The 14,545-nt window shown below is 36.5% G+C and overlaps 1 protein-coding gene across 5 annotated transcripts in view; it reads right to left on the reverse strand.

The window, feature by feature from the left end:
• RPGRIP1L (RPGRIP1 like) overlaps positions 1–14,545 on the reverse strand; it is a 72,541-nt gene that overhangs the window by 12,993 nt on the left and 45,003 nt on the right. For 4 of the 5 annotated variants that reach the window (XM_082062357.1, XM_082062359.1, XM_082062356.1 and 1 more), the window contains exon 23: positions 4,716–4,899. In XM_082062357.1, the coding sequence (XP_081918483.1) occupies positions 4,716–4,899 (184 nt within the window). Of the gene's footprint in view, positions 1–4,715; positions 4,900–13,617; positions 14,185–14,545 lie in introns of those variants that run through there. The other variant, XM_082062360.1, reaches the window with a different exon arrangement.

The raw sequence follows: 14,545 nt of genomic DNA on the forward strand, positions 1-14,545 counted from the left end.
GAGCTGCCACATCAACAGATTCCTCCCTTCCCCATGAGCATCCCAAATGGAATTTCCTAACTTTCCTAATTCTGTATCTAAAACAATTTTAAATGGAAATTCTTGTCAAACCTAAAGAGTTCAAATTCATTTCACTCAATGGAAAAATTTAGACTAGAAAGCAGAACGTTCGGCATAAGAACTCCATTCGAGTCAGGGGAAAATGATTAACCAGAGCAAAAAAGTATTTTTAGATCCTGATGAACAACATACTTTCATATAACCCCTTAGTACTGCTTGGACTTACAATTCTAACATTGCTGTAAGGCATGGAAGATCTCATATTTCTATCCAATTAATTGCTAAAATCATTCAAAATTAACCTTTGACAATTTGCATCTAAAATTCTAATTTTAAAGTTCGTCCTAAAGAAGCTCTAAAATGTGGAGATTACAATGACCCTGGAACCTTGTTAAAAATCACTGCAGTTCCAAGCTTTAACATAGTTGGTTCTGTCAAAGCATATTTTTTTCACAGTTCACTTTTTAACAAAATGGAGTGGAGCATCTCTCTTATGGGGAAAGGCTGAGGGAGCTGGGGCTCTGGAGCTGGAGAAGAGGAGACTGAGGGGTGACCTCATTAATGTTTACAGATATATAAAGGGTGAGTGTCAGGGGGATGGAGCCAGGCTCTTCTCAGTGACAACCAATGACAGGACAAGGGGTAATGGGTTCAAACTGGAACACAAAAGGTTCCACTTAAATTTGAGAAGAAACTTCTTCCCAGTGAGGGTGGCAGAGCCTGGCCCAGGCTGCCCAGGGTAGTTGTGGAGTCTCCTTCTGTGCAGACATTCCAACCCGCCTGGACACCTTCCTGTGTAACCTCATCTGGGTGTTCCTGCTCCATGGGGGGATTGCACTGGATGAGCTTTCCAGGTCCCTTCCAACCCCTGACATTCTGGGATTCTGTGAAAATGCAATGATTATGCAATGAAGCAGCTTCACCACAGTGATGAAGAAAAAAATGCGTCATACAGCATTGAGCCTTAATGGAGAAAAGGAATAAATGTAAAGAAGTGTAACAGTGTTTTTGGATGCAAGGCCTTAATGTTTTCGTTTCAGTTATACTGAGGAATCCACCTGTTAGGATACGGATCTTTAGTTTATTTTTACTAAAAATAAACCCCATCATCTTTCCCCCACCTTCTCTTCTCTCCGTCTGGTTTTGGTTTGGTACTTCAAGTTGTTCAAGTAACCACCTGTTCACTCAAGGGAAAGAGCTTTCCAATTAGATATCATATAAATCTTTGCAAAATTTCCTAAGTCTTCTCCTGCTGCCTGTTCTTTGGAACCATTGCATGCAGCATTAAGGACACACTTCAGACCATCTATCATTCTTACTTTCTAGTAACTCTGTTGCCATCTGAGCATTTTCATAGTTCAGTTTTCATATCTAATAGAACATGAATGCTTTTTGCTAACAACATTTATGAACTAACCTTACCTTTGTAATGTCTGTAATTGTGGCCTTGACAAGAAAAATGTTTATTTTACTGTAATTAAGAGTCAAATATCAACGCATGCATTTATATGTGAGGGAGACTGGGTTTTGTTTGCTCGGAGCAACATGTTCCCCATGTTTTCCTCACAGTGAAACTGCCATCACATTGACTTGAAAGCACATATTGTGACATGACTGGAAAGAAACAATTTCTGGCACACAGCTTTAAACTGCATTAGTTAAAATATGAATTAGTTGCCTGTTATGATCTGTACCACACCCTAACACCAAAACCAAACCACACCAAAACAAACCCCATCAAAAAAAGAGAATCCTTCCTTTTTACCAAATTACAGGACAGAGTCGCGGTGTGAGCACAAACTGGCAAATCCACTTTTCTTTGAATTGATGGGATTGTGGTGTTTGGAAGTATTTTTGGGTATTCTAATACTGCTTTCCACCACTAATGAGCACAACAGCTCCTCTCCTCAGTCAGTAGAGCTATCAGGAGACAGAGCAATTGATGTAATGGGAAATCAAATCACCCGGTATGCAGTACAGCCCTGGCGTCTATAAACCTCCCAGTCAAGTTTCAGTTCCAAGACCTTGGAAGAAAGAAGATGATCTTCTAACCATTCCTAGTCAAAAAGTCACAGTCAACATAAACAATTAATGTCGGCTTACATGCTCTAACCACTTGTGAAAAGGGGAAATTCTTAGGATCTTGTACGTCCAGATCCATGGAGTTCTACTGTATAGTTTTCCAACAAGATTCCATTAATCTTCTGATATCCCAAGCAATGACAGCAAATGATGTGAAAAGGTACGGAAAAACTTCAAACATTTTTTAAGCAAAGGATTATTATGAAGCCTCCTGTATCAGTTAAGATGCTTTTAAAACAGTCAAGCTGTTCCAGTTATAAATAATATAAAACATTTTATTTATCAGAATTATGATTTTTTAGATTTCTTATGGACTTTCCCTGATTTTCTCCATGCAAAAATCTGGAAGACTATTAGTTTCCTTCTAAGCTCAAAGTAAATTTCTTTCTATCCATGCAAATCTCATTTTTATTAAAGAAAATATTCAATTAACCTCAAATATTCAAGACACTCCAATCTAATTAGACATGAATAAGAGATGCAGTAAAGCTATAGTAAACACACATGCAGATTTCATTACTATTATCTTACTGGCTTTCCAACTGACATTAATCAAACAGCAGACTCATTAGATTTTTTCTTCTTTATGCAAAGCTAATCTTGAGTAGAAATTAGAGGACCAATTATCTAAGCAAAACTCTGCAAATAATAACCATATTAGTATTATGCTGCAGAATACAATCCTGAAGCAATTAAGACCAAACCCACCTTTTGATATTGTTTCATTAGGGTATGCTAAAGTTTAAACAGTTCTATATTTGAAACTTAAGCAGCAAATACAAAAATCAAAGTTTTGAGGCCAGGTTTTGACTAGCAGAAGTAACATGATACAGGACTACCAGACTGGAAAGTCTGATGAATTACAGTCTCTACAAAGCACGATACTATTTTCAAGTATCACAGCTTGAAATATATTAAAGTTTCACAATTGTCTTAAGAGTCTAAAATGTTATTCTGTATTCATCATAATTTTGCTGTGTTTTCTTACTTTAACCTTTCCAAGTCAATAATTAAAAAACTAATATTATGCTTAGGCTATACCCTATATACACAGGAATCAGAATATTGCGTAAGAATTTTTATGCCTTCTGAATGCTTCTTAAATTCAATGACAATTTCAAGAAGCAAGAGAAATTAAAAGTGTTAAATAGCTTTTATTGGCCTATGGTGTTATTTCTATGAGGTTTTAAAAAAATGATTTCAATTACGTCTGCCTATCTAGAACATTTGGAAAAGTGTTTACAGCAGCTAGCAAGATGAATATTGTTCAGCTCATAAAAAGATTTATTACTTATCTGATGTCCCATTTAGTATATAATGCCAGAAATCCTATTTGTGTGAATGGAAGTAAGCCTGAGTGAATGCAACAGAGGTTGCAGTGCTATTAGGTTCTGTGGTTTGGGGGTTTTTGCTAAAGCCTTACAAAGACCACGCTCATAGAAGTCAACACGTTGTGCCCTGTCTTCTATATTCTCTCTCAAATGGGCAGTCCCACTACAGTGATGGTTGATGTGACATCTATGAGAGATTTCAGGCTTCAGCTATGGGGTTAATGAGTACTAGGGGGATATAAAGGAGTAAATTCTTGGGCAAGTCTCCTGCTAAAATCAGATGGTTTCTAAATGGCAGCAATTTTGAAGATCTGACTGTGACATCACTTCTGCAAAGCCACTTCTACAAAACTATTTTTAAAAGAATGTTTAATTTGAATGGCTGTACTAGAGGTGTCTCACAAACAGCAGACTGATTTGCATGCTCCAGGATACTCTCTTAGCTAAATATTCAATACTTAAAGCCCAAGACAACACGAAGCACTCAGACCAAACCTTAAATGAAATAGACTTCAACAGGAAAAAAAAATAATGAATAATTGAAATACTATGAAATAGCTGGGAAAATAATTAACAAGAGTATCATCAATTATTACAATAGTTCTGTGTATGCTATTAGTGTAACTTACATTGGGTCTTAAAGTATTTTCAAACGTCCATTTATTAGAGAATATGGAACATGCAGGATTAAGTATTATGAAGTAAATAGCAATGTATTAGTATTAAATATGGCTGAATAATTTCCTGTTTCAAAAAGTTCTTATTAAAGGAACACCGAGTATTCCCAAGTGATAATCAAGTCCAATTACATATTTTCTCTTCTCAGCTGTTTTTTAGTTGTACATGGTTACATGGAATGTTTTTCTTTTGTTGTACCATCATGTACCAATAGAGAAATCAGTTCTTCATGTTCTTTTAAAAAGATTATATGAGTTTCAGTTATGCATAGCCAAATTTTAAAGTTTATGTGCTAGCAGCATATTTAAAAATATTGTAATGTGTGCATTTCATACACAAGCCTACTGCAATAATTCATGTTACACTTGATAGTCACATCCTTACCCCATTGCTAAAAAACACCCTTAAGTATTTCCCAAAATATTTAGGAAATATACAAATAGAATCAGTACACAGACAAATGCAACTACAATATGAGGAGCAAGGAGGCTTTATTGGGAGGCATTTTCCTAAGGCAGAATTTAAGAGAAGACACTAGGCTGCTCAGGAATACATTGTACTTACCACTGCTATAGTTGTAGTGAATCCTCTGCCCACTCGTTGGTTTTGGAAGGGACAGGGGGGTCTCCTCTGCGAGGAAATTGCATAATCTGCATTCTACAAACAGCTGCTGTATCGTCTCATCTGATATAATTCCTGAGTCAGTAAGACTGAGTGATATGATTTCAATCCGGATTTTTTCAGTTGCCTATTTAAAAAACAAAGCACAAACATAATACAAATTATTTTGTGTTTCTAGAAGTGTTGACACAAAGCACATGTACATGTAAATCATTGGCTATTTTGTATCATCAACACTGATCCATTTTGACATGGACAGAATGAGATCCTAAAGCCCCAGGGTTTGTAGTCAAGAATATTGCTGCAAGAGATACTGATTCACATTTGGCATTGAAAATATTTTTGAAATTGTCATACTCTGCTGGAAAAGATGAGGTTCAGGTTATCTTAACCACAAATTTCAGATGCCATTATTTTTAGCTACGCAACAAAGTGATTTGTATCTTGCTCATGTAACTGCTTGAAATAGACTCAGTTATACCAGGTACCGAAGTCTTCCAATGGAAAGCAGATTGTTAGATGCAGTGCCTGCTGCAAACTGCACTACAAATAGTTCAATAAAAATCCATCCGGTCACAAAGTAGTTAGTTAGGCATGTAAAGTAACACTTCATTTATATGGAATTCAACTTCATCTCCCGAACTTTCTAGTTAAAACAAATATACATTTAAAAGTTAAAATTAACAATAATCATAGTAAAAGTAATTGTTCTTCACAAAAGCTTTTTCTTATTATCTTTAACTAAAATGACTTTCTTCTGTTGCTTATATGAAATTGTTTCATACGGTTTGGCAAAGTCTATATTATTTGCATACAGATAAATTTTAATAAGATTTATGTATTTAAGGGAGAATGTCAGACTCGAGAGATAGAGTCACAAATCTTTTCCTCAGTAACTCTGTAATTCAAAGCAAGAAAAGCCACTATGGTTTCCAAACTGGCGTACCTAGGTGAGCATTCAACGCTGAGATTCTTCAAAGAGCAAACAGAACACGCTGGGGTTCAGAAATGTCAAAACATATTTTTTTACTTCTATCCAAGTTCAGAACTTTATTAAAAATATTCCCCTACGTGGAAATATCATGACAAATTTTGATTGTAAACTTAAATCATTTGATGCAATACATTATATTCAAAAGATTAGCTTTCTAGATTCAGCGTTAGAACTGTAAGTCAATATTGTAATTTATTATGGAGATAGCTTATATTTTTCCAAGTAAATGATATAATTAATCAAACTGAAAAGCAGGTGTATCCTATTGTAAAAATATCCATCATATAGAACAATTTCCATTGCTGTCAAGCCCTTTCAATATTTGATGAAGTAATTTTACCCCCTCCTTTCAAAAGACATTTCCTTTTATTATGTATCCTAAGACACTTTAACTAAAAACCCAAATCTGAATATTTCAATAAGGCTGTTTTATTATTCAGTAGATTCATGGAAATTTTACTAGGATGACAGAAAATTCCACACCATTCTGTCTCCACTAATACAGGTACATGGCTTCAGCTGGCAATATTACTGGGATTAGCATAGAATGATGAAATATTTAAAGGAATTTTTTTTTTTCTAAAATCTAATAAATCAAATGACTGCCAAATGTCATTAAAGTGATGGTCTTTGACTTGAATATGCTTTTCATATTCAAATTTGAAAAGAAAGAGATGAAAGCCTGGAAAGGTTACTCAGTTTCAACTAATAACCTCAAGCACTCTACATTCACATGCATAAAAAATGAAATTGGCTCTATTGTCTAATTTTACTTCAGAAACACTCTTTTCTTCTGGCACTGAACAGATGTATTAGCATCTGTATTTAAAGTGATATGCTGAGTGGGTTTGTTTGCCCCAAAGTATTTAGCAGCCACGTCAAACTAGTTTGTAAACAGACAGTAGTTTACGAATTAAGTCCAAATACAATATCCTGTACTATAAAGTATTCCTTTTACACCTCTTAAAATTTGTTTGACATATTTAACACTTGTAATTGCATACTGTAGGCAAAGAATCTCACAGTTTTTCACGGATAGTAGGGTAAATCCAGGTATTCTGCTTTCTAACTTATAAGGAAGCTAATGAGTCATACGATTTGAAAATTGTAAGAAAAACTAAATTAATTTTGAGCTTAACAGTCAATAATACCTCAAGGCCGGCTTTTATTAATATTAAACACGAATAGAGCATATACAAAGGAGAACACAAGCTGCTAAAAAAAATTACAAATAAAAATAGAACTGCTTAAGAACAGCGTAGCCAGCATGACATATTTCACTGTTAATACAAAAACGCTCATACTATGTAGCCATGCTGAAAATATACGTAGCATCCAATATACGATAGGAATTAATTTTTAAACAACCATTCATATTTCTACAATGCAGAGTGATTTTTTTTTTAAGCCTTGGTCTCACTTATTAGGTACTATTCAAGTGAAAAATGGAGAGTTTGTCATGAGCAATTACTTCCCACAAATCATCCTACTTCGATGCAAATAAAATTAGTCTTTAAATTTTATATTTTAAACAAAATATAATATGAAATTTCCTCTACCAGAGAGACTGGACACACGTATTAAAGAGTACTAAATGCTTTCGAAGTCTTGACTGCCATCTTCAAGAAGCTGCATATTCCATGTTTTTATTTCCTTTTTGGTCACAATAAAATGCTAAGACTACGATGTGGATAATGAAATGCCAATTTACTCAAATCACAGAATCCCAGGATGTCAGGGGTTGGAAGGGACCTGGAAAGCTCACCCAGTGCAATCCCCCCCTGGAGCAGGAACACCCAGATGAGGTTACACAGGAAGGTGTCCAGGTGGGTTGGAATGTCTGCACAGAAGGAGACTCCACAACCCCCCTGGGCAGCCTGGGCCAGTGTGCTGTCACCCTCACTGAGAAGAAGTTTCTTCTCAAATTTAAGTGGAACCTCTTGGGTTCCAGTTTGCACCCATTACCCCTTGTTCTACCGTTGGTTGTCACCGAGAAGAGCCTGGCTCCATCCCCCTGACATTCACCCTTCATATATTTGTAAACATAAATAAGGTCACGCCTCAGTCTCCTCTTTTCCAAGCTCAAGAGCCCCAGCTCCCTCAGCCTTTCCCCTTGTAATACACCCCAGATACCATTGGCCTTCTTGGCCACAAGGGCCCAGTGCTGTCTCATGGTCATCCTGGTGTCCACCAAGACCCCCAGGTTCCTTTCCCCTACGCTGCTCTCTAATAGGTCATTCCCCAACTTATACTGGAACCTGGGGTTGTTCCTACCCAGATGCAAGACTCTACACTTTTCCTTGTTATATTTCATTAAATTTTTCCACACCCAGCTCTCCAGCCTGTCCAGGTCTCTGGATGACAGCACAGCCTCTGGTGTGTCAGCCACTCCTCCGAGCTTGGTGTCATCAGCAAACTTGCTGACAGTCACTCTATTCCCTCGTCCAAAACATTGATGAATATATTGAATAATATAGGCACCAGTACTGACCCCTGAGGCACTGCACTAGATACAGGCCTCAACTGGATTCTGCCCCATTGACCACAACTCTCTGGCTTCTTCCCTTCAGCCAGTTCACAGTCCACCTCACTAGCTGGTCACCCAGACTGCACTCCCTCAGTTCAGCTGTGAGGATGCTGTGGGAGACTGTGTCAAATGCCTCACTCAAGTCAAGGTAGATCACGTCCACCGCTCTGCCATCATCCATCCATCTTGTTATGTCCTCATAAAAGTCAATGAGGTTGGTCAAGCACGACTTCCCCTTGGTGAAGCCATGTTGACTGCCCCTAATGACCCTCTTATCCTTGATATGCCTTGAGATGGCACCAAGGATAAGTTGTTCCATCATCTTCCCAGGGATGGAGGTGAGGCTGACCGGTCTATAGTTACCTGGGTCCTCCTTCTTGCCCTTTTTGAAGACTGGAGTGACATTTGCTTTCCTCCAGTCCTCAGGCACCTCTCCCGTTTCCCAAGACTTGGCAAAGATGATGGAGAGTGGTCCAGCAATGACCTCAGCCAGCTCCCTCAGCACCCGCGGGTGCATCGTATGGTCCACAATAGTATCACACAGAATTAAGTGCTTTACAAACGAAGTTTGTGCTTTCTACAGAGAACAGCAGCATTGACGGTGCCTTGCTTACAGAAACAAGGTACACAGTGTTCTTACTTTTTACATCTACAGTTTTAACTAATATACCACCCTTGAAAAACTCAAAATTAAGGAAACATCTTACTTGTAACATCCACTAGAATCCTACCTTGACCAATGCTCAAAAATGTTTATGCCTTACTCCTTAATATTTTATGTATTTATTTCCACAGTCTACTTATTCACTTGTTTCCTGCTATTTCAAGCAGAGAGCACATCAGATAAAATATAAGCTATTGTCCAGTAATCACAGGTAATCATCCATTTGCTATCAACACTTCAATCACTATCAGTATAACCCAATGTCTTTATCGTATGAGAAATTACCCTCTTCCTCTAAAAAGTGCTGAATCCCTGTGACCATCCTATGAACAAGGTCAGGAAAAGCTGCAAAGAAATGCGATCACACCAACGGCAATCTGATTTAACTGGTCAGAGACAAGCGTTACTTGTTAAGTAATTGTGATTAATACGGCAGCGTCTTACATATACATATAAAAATACATATTACAAAAGAATTACTCTAGTCCTTAACTGTATGCAGTGACTTTGCATGTTAGGAAAAACACCTGTTTTTCTATTTGTGCCCTAATGGTGTAGATGTGAGAACACAAAGAGGGATACAGCAATGCTCCCTGTTCCTTCTCCAAAGAGATGGCACCTCCAGAAGCGCATGCGCTTTAGACTCAGCCTAAGACCCAGGGCAAAGAGATGTCCCCTTGTCCAAGGGCTCTTTGGGAGGTGGATTGCCTGGGAAGGAGGGCAAGGCATGGGTGATCCCCCCCAGCACCACTGTTCTCCATGTGTGCTAGGAGGAGAACACGCTGGCGCAAGGTGAGCACCATGATAGGGTTCGATGCAACCCCTTCAGCTCTGCCTGGAATTAAGAACACTCTAAACAAAAAAACCTATTTGTGACAGCAAGTACATCTCTGCTTGCTGCCATTTTACCTAGCGCAGAGTCCAATTTCATCCTTTTCAGAGCATGAATTCATCTTTAATATGTTCAAAGTCATGAATTCCTTGCTACGGCTTGAGAAAATTCAATATTACCTCTTCTATCCAAATCTGAAACACACCCATCAGTGCATTGATGTTTTCAGAAAAGCCAATTTCTAATTCAGTATAAAACACCAAACATTTTAGAAAATATTTAGTTCTTGAAGGATCTGAAGCTTTCCCACCACGACTGTGACAACTATGCATCTGAAATTAAAGTCACATTTGCACTTTGCTCATAATACAACTTTTGATCACCTGAAGAATATACTTTCTTCCCTTCAAACGGCTTGCCTCCTCCAGCCCTTCTGAAGAATAAACCTAAAACTGTTCTACGTTTCTCCTGAAGTTGAATTGTTTTTAAAGATTTTTAAAGATTTGGTTTTGCAAGTTGCCTGTGGCATAAATGGTTTCTAGTGATGAAGAGATACAAAAACCCCAGAGATATCTGGAGCTGTTTGACTGGTGAGACATTATACTAACTTCCCTAACTCAAAGTTTTATTTTCCCCCCAAGAAGCGGGAAAGGCTAAATAAGCAAAACTGTTACATCCATCCCTACTGCAGGTTATTTCAAAGAGAAGACATTTTTTTTTAGTGTTTAAATACCACTGATTATACCACCAAATAAAATAAAAAACAAATACAACTCTATCAAATCTCAGTGCCAGCTACTCACAGAATTAAGTAATTCAAATGGTCTATAAACTTACAATTACATTTCATTTCAAAAGAAAGTACGATCCTTAGGTAAATAAGAATGAAAGACAGAACATTTCTCAATAAAAACAGGTCTTAACTCCATACATTTTTGGCATGCTAATATATGTCAACATTTAGGCTACAGAAATGAGATGAAATAAGTAGCAATAATATGCAAAAAACTAAACAAACCCAAACATAATAGGATTTCTGCCTATGTATCTATGCATGTATTCTTCTATATGTAGATCACAGACTTCTGATTTGATTTAAAAAATAAATCAAATTCTTAAAATCTCTACTTGAAAATTAATCCTATTAGAAAAAAAACCCAAACCCTTAGTATGGGAAAAAAGCAGAAATATCAGTATAGCATTTGCATTTGTTAAGAGTTCATCTGTAGTGAAAAAAATATAGAATCGCACATTTTTAATACAGCTGTTCTTTTTATTTATAGCTTTAATGCTTAATATTTGTTACCGTTCCCCTCTCTGCTCCATCATACTATTATAATATTGTGGGCAATACAGACGTTCAAAAATAATGGAATTTGATTCTTTCTCCTATTACCCACAGTGTGAAAAAAAGATTGTGCTCGGTGATACATATTGCAGCTAATCTAAACTCAGATTTAGTCTCAAGTGCCATCCTTTGTTTTTCAGAGCTCCAGTTAGAAAAACAGTCCGCTCTACTTGTGAAGTCACCACAAGTGACTCCCGTGTCAATGTGCTGTGACAAACGCAGCCTCTCCTGTACGCAAACGAGGAACGTTCATATTCATAACCAACGTCATGAAAAATGGCTCCCGTTGATACTCCTGTGGGCTTATGCACTCAGCCTTAAATCTTTCTACTTCATATTCTGTCTAATTAGTTTTATTTGTTACCTAAAGAGTAACAGGTTACCTGATGACTTAGATTCTGTTGTTTGGAATAATTTGAAAAACTGGTGGTTGAGGTTTTTTCGGAATTATTTCTCCCTCTTTTTTCAGTTCTTCCATCAAGAAGAATGACTTGTAGGACATGCTCCTAATTATTACATTAAAGCATATTTGACAAGTGCTAGAAGTTGTAAATCCATAATTTCAGTGCAAAGTCTGTTCAAGCTGCCATCACCTCAAACCTTACTAGTGGCAAAAGACAATTTAGGTTTTACCTGGATTATTCTTTTACTTCAGTTTCTGTCTAATAGTGACCACAATAGCAAACAATCACCTTACAGATGGAGAACGGCAAATGTGTTTTTTTAACCTTAGACCCATTGGTAGTCTTTGAAAATATTGATTATAAAGCTTTAATAAGTTACTTTTATCTTACTCATGTATATTATTTCTTGTTTTATTAATTATGCTGGTGCAGCACTTTTGCTTCCCCAAATGCAGATCTCATACAAGGAAAAGCACCATTCAAGTAATTGTACCAAAAAAATGTATAATCAAAGGAAAAGTATTTCTTGCTTTGCTGTGCATAAGCTTTATGCTTTACATATTCCCACCTTTGCACAAACCTGTTTCATTGCCCAGCAGAACCATAAGCAACTCGTATTGCTTTTTAATGGTGTTAAAGAGAGATTTTCATGTCAAAATTAATTAGACCCTGAGATCTTAGTTTATTGAAAACTGTCCTATAAACTGCTATTAGTGCAAGATGATGCATTCACAGTTTCTGCAGCAAAAAAGACAGATGTAAACACATCTATAGAAAAAAAATGGGACCACCACCAAATAAACTGGTTTGGCCAGTAATTGCCTTGTGGGTGCATTTTAGCACAACTTGGAAGCTGACAGCAGTAAATTGTATTGTGGTAATCGAATGCTATATTACCTCCTGTAAGGATAAATGTAGACATGGGGTGAAAGGGAGGAGGGGATAGAAAAGATGATTTTTTTTTTTTTTTTAATATAAAGACCATGCCAAAGAAAATGCAAATTCCCAGTTTTGATGTCTATTTTGAGGATCTGAAACAAGGCTTTTAATCAATGTATTATACATCAAATTGATAATGTTAACTTCTGATTATTCAAATGTATGAAATATTCATAGAGAACTGTCCAAACTTTTACATTTCTCAGACTTCTTTTCTCTATTAATTATCATGCCTGGAAGCTTTTTAGTAAAAGCAGCAGCCATCAGCCTGACTGAACCTGACAAGCTAGCAAGGCCCAATTACACTGGCACTCTGTGGCACTTTGATGTACTGGAAACGCAAAGAGATAGGGGCAAATTGTATAGCACATTATGTTAATGACTTGATTTAATCCAGCCACTAAACTTTATGTAGCCTGTTAAAAAAGATGCTAACACTAATTACACCACTTTCGAAAGGAAAGAAGGGGACAAGCATTTCATACCGACAAAGTGAAGCTCATAAATGTTGTAAATGAAATGAAACAAAATGAAGTAATCTATGATTAATTATACATCATAGCCAAGAAGAAAAAGAGAAAGAAGTAAGTGGTACAGCTAAGTACTGGAAAATCTGTTAGATACCCTTTATGATCAACATATCTAAGAAATAACCATGAACTGTCTAATTTGCAACATGCAAAAAAGAAACAGTATGATCTTAAATGGCTGAAACAGTTTGGCCTACAACTCAGATTTATAGGATAATTAGCATAACGATCTCTAAAAATCACAAGTCTTATTTACAGTGTTTGATTACCAGCAGGATATTTATCTCAAAAGATAAAAGGCGCTGATTTTTAATCATAAAAAAACACAAATTCAATCACAATTTTCACATGCTGTATTCTACAATTAACCCCAGATTTCAAATATACCAATGCCTACTTTTAAAATCCAATTTGTATCAAACATGTTGCCTTAATAGTTTATAGCTTTTGTTGCCTTATCTACCCTTCTTGAACATGCACTTTGTTACCAGAGGAACAGATCAATGGAGACAGGTAGAAATTAATGAACCCGAAATGAAACTACAGTAAAAATCCTCTCAGAAGTGTTCTTAATTTTGATAAAATACAGGATGACTAGAGGTATATAGATGAACTGTATTATAGTTTGACTTGAAGGTGATGAGTAGCAGCCATTGCAGTTCTCAAAATTACAAGTGAAACCATTTTTTAGCATTTTACATGTAAACAATGCAAATTCATCTTCAAAAGTACCTTCTGTATCTTTCTGCAACATATGTAAGTGCTGGCATTTCTAAAACCCTTCCACTGGTACAATATAACAGGATACCCCATGCCCTTAAAAAAAGGCTAAGACAGACCAGAAAAACATTAACTGTTAGAAGTACTATAATCAATTTTAAGTGCAAGTTTTATTTTTTTTTTTAAGATTGTGCAGTCAATGTTAGATCTAAAACTATGAAATATGTTTATTTTTTTAGAGAAGTATACTACTGAAATACTGCTCAAAGTCAATCTTGCAGATTTGTATTATGCTGTGTCATTTTGTACATATACCCATTAATTGCTGGTTTTAAGAACAAGTCAAGAGGATATCATTACTGTACATGCCCACAAATGATAATAGAAATACACCGAACTGATGAGACACTGTACATGTACAAACTTCATAGCAAACTGATCTTCAGTTCTAAAACTGTTGGGAAGTCAGGAAAAAAAGAAATCTGTGTGGATAAACTAGAAAAATATATGCAAGGTTTGCATGTTCTTAACAACCTCAAGCTTATGCAATTGCCATTTCAACAACATTCAGTCAGATTAACCTACTGGGATGGGACACAGTAGGTAGCTAAGCATTGTAGATCTACTACAGGCCCTGAAATTATGCCCCCCTTCCTCAAAAATCACTGGAAGCAGCAGAAAAGCACATTTTCCCATATAAAGGCAACAGATAAGACTGAATAACGAGACTAATTTCTTTAGACATTCGCGTTACAATAGTTACCTTTCTTCAGGGAGATTATGGAAAGGACTGAAATTTGAATTCATACCGAAAC

This window comes from Streptopelia decaocto (genome assembly GCF_964273445.1).
Source record: "Streptopelia decaocto genome assembly, chromosome: 11".
In the NCBI taxonomy this organism is placed as follows: domain Eukaryota; kingdom Metazoa; phylum Chordata; class Aves; order Columbiformes; family Columbidae; genus Streptopelia; species Streptopelia decaocto.